The 11,653-nt window shown below is 47.0% G+C and overlaps 1 protein-coding gene across 4 annotated transcripts in view; it reads right to left on the minus strand.

Annotated features, from left to right (window-relative positions):
• RCL1 (RNA terminal phosphate cyclase like 1) overlaps positions 1-11,302 on the minus strand; it is a 148,575-nt gene extending 137,273 nt beyond the window's left edge. Inside the window, exon 1 of one of the 4 annotated variants that reach the window (XM_060199318.1) lies at positions 10,961-11,302. In XM_060199318.1, the coding sequence (XP_060055301.1) occupies positions 10,961-11,096 (136 nt within the window). In that variant the 5' untranslated portion in view covers positions 11,097-11,302. The remainder of the gene's footprint in view (positions 1-10,960) is intronic. The other 3 variants (XM_007521412.3, XM_060199320.1, XM_060199319.1) reach the window with 3 other exon arrangements.
• Positions 11,303-11,653: the final 351 nt, after the last annotated feature.

Raw genomic sequence — 11,653 nt, forward strand, 5'->3', positions numbered from 1 at the left:
AACGAGAGGTCAAAGCCCCACTCCACTTAGGCATACACCGTGTCAGGGATTGAACCTCACACAAGCAAGGACCACACTCTACCCGAGAGTCACCTCCCAGGTCACTGCACCTTATATAATAACACTGCTAAATGTAAGGAAATGTTTCCCTGAGCTTTCGATCTGTTCTAGTGAATTAATAGAACTGAAGACTGTGAGAACCCCCTATACAGGATGGTCAACAGTACAAGTGACACAGACCCAGTGCAAGTGAGACAGGGGCCTACAACTGACATCTGAAGGGAGAAGGGGCAAACTTGAGGGACTGAGTCCAAACCCTGTGGGAACTGCTATGGCAAGGTAGACAATGTCCAAACTGAGTTTGTTCTGTTTAACCCAAGCACTGCTCAGCTTTGGCCTTGGGTGGGTGTAGGGGATTGAACCTGGAACTTTGGAGCCTCCAGGCATAGGAATCCCTTTGCATAACATTACGCTATCTTCCCCCTGCCCAGAATCTGAGATTTGTAGGACACTCAGTTGGTATCTCCTGAGAACTGCTTGGTTCAAAAACTAAAAAATTCACAATTCTGGTGTTAAAGAGCAAAGAAAAATAGTTTTTCCTCTATAGCTCAATTTTTAGAAGATAGTATTTATGAGTAGCCAAACTTATCCTCCCTAACAAGATAATCATTTATTAAAATTAAAATGTCCTTTAAAAAAAAAAAGACTGATTTTATTTCATGAGAGAAACAGAGGAGAAACCAGAGCATCATTCCAGCGTACGCAGTGCTGGACTCAAACTCAGGACCTCATGTCCACAAGTCCAGTGCTGAACTCACAGTGCCCCCTCCAGGGCAAGATGGTTTACCATCTAAATTAGCATGTTTTTCAAGCTTATTTAAAAGGACTCATCTGATTAAAACTCCACTTGCCCTTCTCAGAATCTCATCTGTTTAAGCCAAGTGGAACATTGCTCAGTGGAGACTCAGGTAGTAGCCGTCCCATGCCCTGCTACACAAGAGCTCCTGCACAAGCCCATCATTTCTGTATTCACCTTAAATTGTTTTAAGATTTTATTTATTCGTGGTCTGGGAAGTGATGCAGTGAACAAAGCACTGAACTCTCAAGCATGAAGTCCTGAGTTTGCTGCCTGGTGGTGCACGTACTAGAATAATGTCTGGTTCCCTTTTTCTTTCTCCTTTTATCTCTCTTACTAATAAACAAATAAACAAAACCTTTTTAAATTTTTTATTTATTTAATTATGAGACTGGGTTAGGGACCAGAATATCACTCTGGCACATGGAATGCCAAGGAGTGAACCTGCGATGTCATGCTTGAGAGTCCAATACCTTATGCACTATGCCACCCCCCAGGTTGTTGTCTTCACTTCAAATGAATATATCCTCATTTGGACCTCACCTTATCCAGAAACTGTTAACTCAACTGGACCCAGCAAGATACAACCCTCAGAACTACAATCTATGCAAGACTCAGGACCACCACCCAGTAAGAGGAAAGAACAGATTCTGCAGGCCCAGGGTAGCTGCAGTCTCTTTCCAGCTTACTCAAAGATTTCATTCCAAATCACCGGCTATCTTACTCAACTATAACGCGCACGCATGCATGCGTGCGTGCGTGCGTGCGTGCGTGTGTGGAAAACTTACACTTACTTTTTTTTTTTTAATTTTATTTTCCCTTTGTTAACCATGTTGTTTATCGTAGTTGTTGTTGTTGTTGTTGGGTGGGACAGAGAGAAATGGAGAGGGGAGGGGAAGACAGAGAGGAGGAAGAGAAAGACAGACACCTGCAGAGCTGCTCATTCACTGCCTGTGAAGCAACTCCCCTGCAGGTGGGGAGCCGGGGGCTCGAACTGGGATCCTGATGCGGGTTCGTGAGATTTCAGCATGTGCACTTAACCCGCTGCGCCACCACCCAGCTCCCTATTCATTTATTTTATGAGGCGCCAGGGCACGAACCCAGGTTTTCCATATGTGAGATGCTATCTCTGATATCACCTACCCAAACTAATTTTCCATTCTTTTTTTTTTTTTTTTTTGCCTCCAGGGTTACTGTTTGGTGCCTACACTAGGAATCCACTGCTCTTGGAGGCTATTTTTTCCCTTTTGTTATCCTTGTTGTCTATCATTATTGTTCTGTTACTGTTGTTTTTGGATAGGACAGAGAGAAATGGAGAGAGGAGGGGAAAACAGAGAGTGGGAGAGAAAGATAGACACCTGCAGACCTGCTTCATTAACTGTGAAGCAACCCCCCTGCAGGTGGGGAGCCAGGGAGCTCGAACCAGGATCCTTACTCGGGTTCTTGCACTTCGCACCATGTGCGCTTAATCCACTGCTCTACGGCCCGCCCCCCCCCCCTTTTTTAAAATATTTACTTATTCCCATATGTTGCCCTCCTTGTTTTATTGTTGTAGTTATTGGTGTCATTGTCATTGGATAAGACAGAGAGAAATGGAGAGAGATGGGGAAGACAGAGAAGGGGAAAGAAAGATAGACACCTGCAGAACTGCTTCACCGCCTGTGAAGTGACCTCCCTGCAGGTGGGGGACCGGGGTTCGAACCAGAATCCTTACTCCTTATGCCGGCCCTTGCACTTCACGCCACTTGCGCTTAGTTGTGCTACTGCCGGACTCCCTCAATTTTCCATTCTTTATTTTAGAAGGTAGCAGCTAGTTCCCCAGAGACCCATCCTACTAGGGAAAGAGAGAGGCAGACTGGGAGTATGGACTGACCAGTCAACGCCCATGTTCAGCGAGGAAGCAATTACAGAAGCCAGACCTTCTACCTTCTGCAACCCTCAATGACCCTGGGTCCATGCTCCCAGAGGGATAGAGAATGGGAAAGCTATCAGGGGAGGGGGTGGGATATGGAGATTGGGTGGTGGGAATTGTGTGGAGTTGTACCCCTCCTACCCTATGGTTTTGTTAATTAATCCTTTCTTAAATAAAAAAATAAAAATAAAAAAAAATAAAAAAAAAAAAGAAGGTAGCAGCTAGGCTGGAGAGAGAGAAATGGGGGTGGGGGAAGAGAAGAGGGGAGTAGAGAGGGAGAAACTACACCACCACCCATAGGGCTCCCTAGTGCTATTCATGGTGCTCCCATATGGTTCCAGGTTTGAACCCAAGACCGTGTGCATGATAAGGCACATGCTCTACCAGCCTAGCATCCCATTGCAAACAGAATAAATTTCTGGTGGCCAGCCAGTGGTACACCTGGTTAAGTGCACACTTGACAGTGCACAAGGACACAGGTTCAAGCCCCTGGTCCCCACCTGCTGGGAGAAAGCTTCACGAGTGGTGAACAGGTGTCTGTCTCTCTCCCTCTCCACCTCTTCCTCCTCCCCTCTCTCAATTTCTCTACCTCTATCCAATAATAAATAAGAACAAGGGGGTCGGGCAGTAGAGCAGTGGGTTAAGCCACGTGGCATAAAGCGTGGGGACCTGCGGAAGGATCCCGGTTCAAGCCCCCCCCCCCACAGGGGAGTCGCTTCACAGGCGGTGAAACAGGTCTGCAGGTGTCCATCCTTCTCTCCTCCTCTCTGTCTTCCCCTCCTCTCTCCATTTCTCTCTGTCCTATCCAACAACAATGGCATCAATAACAAGAATAATAATAACCACAACAATGGTGAAACAACCAGGGTAACAAAAGGGAAAAAATGGCCTCCAGGAGCGGTGGATTCATGGTGCAGGCACCGAGCCCCAGCAATAACCCTAGAGGCAAAAAAGAAAGAAAGAAAGAAAGAAAGAAAGAAAGAAAGAAAGAAAGAAAGAAAATTAAAAAGCACAGAATAACTTTCTGCCCAGTATATTAGAGGCTGTTTAGTAGTATCTTCACACTAGATGCAGGGAAGAATGTCTTCAAATACTGCCAGACGTCCTCAGAGAAGCAAAACTAACTAGCTAGCTCTCTCTCTCTCTCTCTCTCATAGAATAAATTAAATGAAATAAAATATTTTTTTAAAAAACTACATTATCCATACAACACAAATATTTGGGGAGTTGGGCAGTAGGTTAAGTGCATGTGGCACAAAGCACAAGGACCTGGGAGTAAGGATCCTGTTTCAAGCCCCCAGCTCCCGACCTGCATGGGAGTTGCTTCACAGATGGTGAAGCAGGTCTGCAGGTGTCTATCTTTCTCTCCCCCCTCTGTCTTCCCACCCTCTCTCGATTTCTCTCTCCCCTATCCAACAACAACATCAATAAGAACAATAATAATTACAACAATAAAAAGGGCAAATATTTGAAAGCCTTCACTTAAAATTTAAAAAGAAAACCTTTAAAGTGAAAACGTGTTTATTTTTGTTTTCTTTGTAATAGACAGAAGTTAAGAGGGAAGAGGAGACAGAAAGGGACAGTGACAGAAAGGCACCTGCAGCCCTGCTTCACCAGTTGTGAAGCTTCCCCCCTGCAGATGGGGACCAGGAGCTTGAACCTGGGTCCTTGTACATGGCACTGTGTGCGCTCTACTAGGTGTGCCAACACCTTACCCCCTTAAACTGAAAACAGAAACCATAATTCTTTTTAAGATTGACCAGGAGGCAGTGCAGTAGATTAAGTGGACCCTCAGGTAAGAGGTCCCTAGCATCACACGTGGCAGAGTGATGCTCCGGTTCATATTCTTTCTCTTTCTCTCTCTCATAAATAAATATTTTAAATATCTATTTATTATTGGGCAGAGAAAGAAATTGAGAAGGGAGGAAGAGAGAAAGATGGAAAGAGACAGAGATAGAGATACCTGCAGCCCTGTTTCACCACTTGTTAAGCTTTTCCTCCACGGGTGGGGACAACAGGCTTGAACCCGAGTCCTTGTGAACTGTAATGTTTGCACTTAACCAGGTACCCCATCACTTGGCCCCACAGTAAATATTAGAAAGAAAAAAAACCACTGCCCCTGACTTTCTTTTATGAGACAGATGAGAACACTGATCAGCTCTGATATACAGAGTACCAGTGATTGAAAAGGGTACTTCTGGGGTGCAAATCTTCCTATGCTCTACTGATTACTAAGATACCCCCCCACCCTAATGCTTTAAAGTTTGAAAAGTTTCTGTATAGAAGTAGTGACAGGTTATGAATGTCATAAAGAACTAGAGCCAATGGGTAGAAATCAGAATACAGCTTGCTAACATTTACATTTACAGGCATCATTTAGTGAGCAAAAGTAAGAGGTTCCAACCACTCCTCATAATAATCCTATGAAGTGAGCAGTGCTGATGAATTTGACAGATGAAAAAACTGAGACTCAAAAATGTTAAGAGAATTTGTCCAAAGACTAAGAGCTAGTAACAAAAGTTGGATGTGCTCGAGCCAAGGTCTAACTCTGACCCCAAGTTCTTAACCACCAGTCGACGATGACAAAGGGCTTCACCTCAACATAACAAAGATCACTCTAATAAAGAACTTTTCCAATTTAATTGTTTCTGTCATTATCAGAGATCCTCTCCCTCCCCTTGGTTTGTTTCTGTTGTGGGATCACTAGGCTTCACTGTTCCAGGATGGCTCTTTTAGGTAGCTAGAGAGAGACAAAGAGGCAGACATAGTCAGAGACCAAAGCTCTGAAAGCTGCCTTCAGTGTGGTGAGGACTGGGCTTGAACATGGGTCACAAACATGGCAAGGGGGCACCATTATCAATGATTCTTGTAACCAACATCTCAGTCCAATCTGCTCAATCAAAAGCAGACCCAGAGTAGTCTGGGAAGTAGCACAGTGGATAAAGCCTTTGGCTCACCAGCGTAACAAGTGTCAGAGTGATGTGCCCTCATTCTGCCCACTACCCCCCACTAAAAAAATCTTGAAAAATAAAAGCCTGATATCCTGATATCCCAAGTTTGAGTCCCAGCATCGCATGTGCCCACATGATGCTCTGGTTGTCTATGATAATAATAAGCCTTGGGCAGGGGTAGATAGCATAACGTTTATGCAAACAGACTCCCATGCCTGAGGCTCCAAAGTCCCAGGTTCAATCCCATGCACCACCATAAACCAGAGCTGAGCAGTGCTCTGGTTAAAAAAAAATAAAATAAACAAGCCTTTAGTAGAAGGAAAGTGGGTGATGGTGCCCCCAGTTCAGTGCATGTGCTGCCATGCCAAAGGACCCCAGTTCAAGCCCCCAGTCCCCACCTTCAGGGGAGAGGCTTCATGAGCAGTGAAGCAGTGCTGCAGGTGTCTTACTCCCTATGTATCTACCCCCTTCTCAATTTCTGTCTCTATCAAATAAAGAAAAAAAATTTTTAAAGGTTGTTTCTTTTTTTTTTTTTAAGTAGGCCCAGAAAGCCCCCAGGTGAGTCTCTCCTCTGACTCCACTGAGCCCCTTTACAACATTCAGCTGGTCCTACCTGAAGTTATTCAAGTTAACCTTTTCCTACTTAGAAAACTCCTCGATTAAGCGTACATGGCGTGAAGCACAAGGATCCCAGTTCGAGCCCCCGGCTCCCCAACTGCAGGGGAGTCTCTTCACAAGCAGTGAAGCAGGTCTGCAGGTGTCTGTCTTTCTTTCCCCCTGTCTTCCCTTCCTCTCTCCATTTCTCTCTGTCTTATGCAACAACAAAGACAGCAATTAACTACAACAATAAAACAACAAGGGCAACAAAAGGGAATTAAACAGTTTTTTTAAAATAAATAAATAAAGCTCCTTGAAAGTGGGGCAATCAGCTTCTAGCCCCCACAAAGTTATATACACTAAACTCAATAGGCTATTTTTTCCCCTTTTAAAGGTTTTTGTGTATCTTATGAGTAAGAAAGACAGGAAGGCCTGGTAGTAAATTGTTGCAGCATCTGCAGTGCCAGGGACCAAATCCAGGGCCTCGCCTGTCCTGTGCTCCACCACAGAGCCTTCATGGCTCCACCTAAACCTTTTCTGAACCACTGTCCTGAAGGCCTCCCCACCACACCTACTTTGCTGAGCCCACGCCAGATGCTTAAGCAAAGGCCTTCAAGAGAAGTAGCACTTCTATTTTAGTTAAAGGTTCTATTAAATATGTTCTGAGATTTATTTTCTTTTTTCCAGCTCTCAAAATCTGAGTCAGAAGGAGACAGATGAGCTGGGGAGACAGTGATACAAAAGACTTCCATGCTCTGAAATCTCAGGTTCAATCCCCAGCACCACCAGCATTCTGGTCTCGCTGTTTCTCTGTACCTCTAGCTTTAAAATAAAATAAATAGGGTGGCCAAGGAGATGGCAGAGTGGATAAAATATTGGACTGTCAAGCATGAGGTGCTGAGTTCTATATTTTATTTATTTATTTTCCTTTTTTTGTTGTTGCCCTTGTTGTTTTTATCATTGTTGTGCTCATTATTGTTGTTGGTATTGATGTTGTTGTTGCCAGATATGACAAAGAGAAATGGAGAAAGGAGGGGAAGACAGAGAGGGGGAGAGAAAGACAGACACCTGCAGACCTGAAGTGACCCTCCTGCAGGTGGGGAGCCAGGGGCTTGAACCGGGACCCTTATGTCAATCCTCAAGTTTCGTGCCATGTACACTTAACCTGCTGTGCTACAGCCCGACCCCTGAGGTGCTGAGTTCTATTCCCGGCAGCACATGTGGCAAAGTGATGTCTGGTTCTCTCTCCTCCTATCTTTCTCATTAATAAATAATAAATTAAATTAAAATAAAATAAATAGGGGTGGGGAGACACAGAACTCTGGTAATGAAAAAGGTGTGACATAATTCTATTAACTTATAATCTCATGAATCACTATTAATTTAACGTATCGGGGGAAAATAGATTTAATACTTCAAGTTCTCTAACGGCCTAGACCACAGCTCTGAGTATACATATTTTCATTAGCCTAAGTATTTTATGTTTCAGATTTGTATGATGATCAAATTCTGACACTTGGTTTAAGCTGTTCAAGAAGCTCTAAAAATATATTTGAATAGAGGGCTGGGTGGTGGCGCACCTGGCTGAGCGCACATATTACAATGAGCAAGGACCTGGGTTTAAGTCCCCAGTGTCCATTTGCAAGGGGAAAGCTTCACAAGTGGTGAAGCAGTGCTGCAGGTGTCTTCTGTCTCTCTCCCTCTCTATCTCCCTCTTCCTCTCAGTTTCTGGCTATCTCTATAAGATAAATAAAGATAACAAGAGACGCTTTTTTTAAAATTTAAATATATGGGGTCGGGTGGTAGAGCAGCAGATTAAGCAGACACTGCACAAAGCACAAGGACCAATGTAAAGATCCCAGTTCAAGTCCCTAACTCCCTACCTGAAGGAGGGTCACTCCATGAGTGGTGAAGCAGGTCTGCAGGTGTCTTATCTTTCTCTCCCCCTTTCTGTCTTTCCCTCCTCTCTCCATTTCTCTCTGTCCTATCCAACAACGACAGCAATAACCACAACAATGTTAAACAACAAGGGCAACAAAAGGGATCCTAGTCAGGGAATCCTTGGATTCCCACACAGATATGATGGACCTAGACCTCTAATAGACCCCTCTCTCCACCATCACTGATCACTTCCAACAAGAACATCAGCATAAGCTCTCTCATGGGTCACTCCAGGAAATTGTCCTCCCTATAAAGTAGGGTTGTAGTTATTATTATTATTATTGATGCCATCAGTGTTAGATAGGATAGAGAGAAATGGAGAGAGAAGGGGAAGACAGAGAGGGGGAGAGAAAGATAGACACCTGCAGACCTGCTTCACCGCTTGTAAAGCTACTCTCCTGCAGATGGGGAGCCAGGGGCTCAAACCGGGATCCTTACTCCATCCAGTCCTTAACCCGCAGCACTTCCACCCCACTCCCCATTTTTTTCTTTCTATTTTTTTTTTTTTTACAGGACAGAGAGAAACTGAGAGGGAAGAGGAGCTAAGGAGAGAGAAAGAGACCTGCAGACCTGCTTCACCACTCATGAAGCACCCTCCCTTCAGGTGAGGAGCAGGGGCTCCAACCAGGATCCTTGTAAATGGCAATATGTGTGCTTAAATGACTGCCTGGCCCCCAGAAATTCCAATTCCCAAGCTAAAGCACAACTGCTCCTATTTAATAACAATAATAAAGCAATGTCCAGTATTCATCCAGTATTCATAAAGTAGAAGTCCCTCTAACCATATCCAGCTAGCTCCAGGTCCTCTAAGCTAAGCAGGAGGGGGAAGGAGGGTGAGCAGGCTGGGATGCCACAGAATAAAGCAACTGCTTTGCCCAAAGGCCAGATTCAAAATAAAGGCAACAGATGTTCTTAGAAGAGTACTGAGCATAAGCCATGTCAGCCATCCCTCTTAGACTTCCTCCTTTTCTTTGAGCAGTCCAGAAGACAGGAACCGGGTACCAACATATGTGCCTGGTATGGTCACCAAGCCCCTCTCCACAGGATGGAAGATCTTCTGGTTCTTTCCTTTCTAACCTTTCATTAAATATATATTTGGGAGTCAGGCGGTAACGCAGCGGGTTAAGCACACATGGTGCAAAGCGCAAGGAACCGCGTCAGATTCCCAGTTCGAGCCCCCGGCTCCCCACCTGCAGGAGGAGGTGGTGAAGCAGGTCTGCAGGTGTCTATCTTTCTCTCCCCCCCTCTCCATTTCTCTCTGTCCTAACAACGATGACATCAATAACAACAACAATAACAAGGGCAACAAAAAGGAAATAACTAAATAAATGTATTTTTTAGAGGGGAGGGGAAGTAGAGAGGGTGAGAGACAGAGAGATACTTGAAGTTTTCCCCCTACAGGTGGGGATCAGGGGCTTGGACCTAGGTCCTTGTGCACCGTAGTGTGTGCACTCAACCAGGTGCGCCAACACCTGGCCCCCCTTTCTAACCTTTCATCTTCATCAACAACAAGCATTTTCCTCTCCTATGCAACCAATCACCATTCAAGGAAGACAGAAAAATGTAACTGTCAAAAAAAAAAAAAAAAAGGAAAAAAAATTGTATTTCGAGAAATGGCAAAATGGACAGCCCACTTAGCAGAGCAGCCAATGCAAAATGGAACAAGACCCAAAAAAAAAAAGCTTCCAGAAACAACCACAAATCCTCAGTTTTCTTTTTTTCTTCCCCACCCCCCAGGCCCCAGTCTCTCAGTTTGGAGTAATCAAAGAGAAGTTTTTAAATGCAAGGAAGTTATTCCAGGGACCAGCTGAAAATAGGTGCCATTTAACTTGATATGGGTTTTAAGTGAGGCCTATTTTTCATCGGTCTATCTCTGGAGGGCAAAAGAGGGAGTGTGGAAACCTGTAGTTGGGACACTTGTCATTAGCATTTAAGTAAAGTCAATGCAACAGGGCCCGAGGGTGTATATGTGTGTGTGGGGGGAAAAACTAGCTCAGAACTCCCAATTCTGCACCCATCAATCACAGTCACGCCTGAAAACACAGAATCCCTTTGAAATGCTTTAATCCACACCCACTGCGAGGTGTATGGACAGCCGAGAAATCATGGCGACAAGGGACAGCTGGTGTCCAGCGGGGGCAGCTGCTTCTTCGAGCTGTTTGGGGACAAGGCGCGGAGCCAACCCGGGGGGGGGGGGGGGGGACCCTTCCTGCCCGGATCTTTCCATCTTTACCCCCGTTCACCACGTTTTCTCGGTCCAAGGGGCTGTGGTTGTTTTTCTCTTCTGAGAGATTGATGGCCGGTAAGAAAAAGGGACACACAACAAGCAAGAGGACGATGCTTGGGGTTATTATTTTTTTAAAAATGATTGTAAATCAATATTAAATTACTAATAAAAAAAAAAGAAAAACATTTTAAAAGAAGACACGTAACTGGAAAACGTGGAGCTGTTTACTACAACGCCCGGGAGCGCTGAGAGCGGCGCAGCGCACCCCTGGGCTCAGCCCCTCGGGTCTGTGCAGCCCCAGGGTGCACGGGGTGCAGGGGAGCACAGGGGGTGCACGGGGAGCACAGGGGTGCACGGGGAGCACAGGGGTGCACGGGGAGCAGGCGGCTGGGGGTCTGCGTCCGGGGACCCCGAGGCTAGAGCGCGCCGGCCCCCGCAGCCCCAAGCCCAGCCCGCCCGCCGCCGGCCCGCCTTACCTCGGAGGCCCGGGTCGTCGTCCCTGGCCCGAATCTTTCGGATTTTGACAGGGCGGCCGCTCAGGGTGGACAGGACCAGGCGCTGCCGCAAGAAGTTGCTGCCCGCGTAGCTGAGCGAGTGCGCCGGAGTCGCCATGTGCGCGCCCTCGGGACCCGGGGGGCGGCCGGCGCGCGGCGGCTTCCGACGCGGGAGTCTGGGGTCGCGACCTAGTCCGCGGAGGCGACGGTGGCGGCGGCGACCTGGGCTCCCTCTCGCGGCCCCGCAGCCCCCCGCGCGTCCACGTGGTTTGGAACAGGAAGACGGCGAGACGAGACACCGGGTCAGAGGGGAGCGGGGCGGAGCCGGGGGCCGCCTCTCCGCCTTCGGGTCCTCCGGGGGCGGCCTCCGCGCCGGGCCGCGCTGCCATTGGTGCGCGCGGGATGGGGGAGGCGCCCTCGCCGCTCTTCCATTGGCTTTCGTGGGAGCTGGGCGGTGCCCTCACAACGCTGCTATTGGTCCTCGGTGGAGCTGGGCGGGGCCAGGGCCCTGGCAACAGCGCGCGGTGCGAGGGATGCGGGGGCAAGAGGCCGGTAAGGGCTGCAGCCAGCTCAGCTAGGCTCGCTGGCCTGGGTCTGTCGGCATGAGGGCAATGGGAGACAACTGCCTGGGTGATATTGGGTACTTGCTACCCGCCGGGCACTTATCCTCACTGC

The sequence above is a fragment of the Erinaceus europaeus genome, chromosome 10, assembly GCF_950295315.1.
Source record: "Erinaceus europaeus chromosome 10, mEriEur2.1, whole genome shotgun sequence".
NCBI classification, from domain to species: Eukaryota; Metazoa; Chordata; class Mammalia; order Eulipotyphla; family Erinaceidae; genus Erinaceus; species Erinaceus europaeus.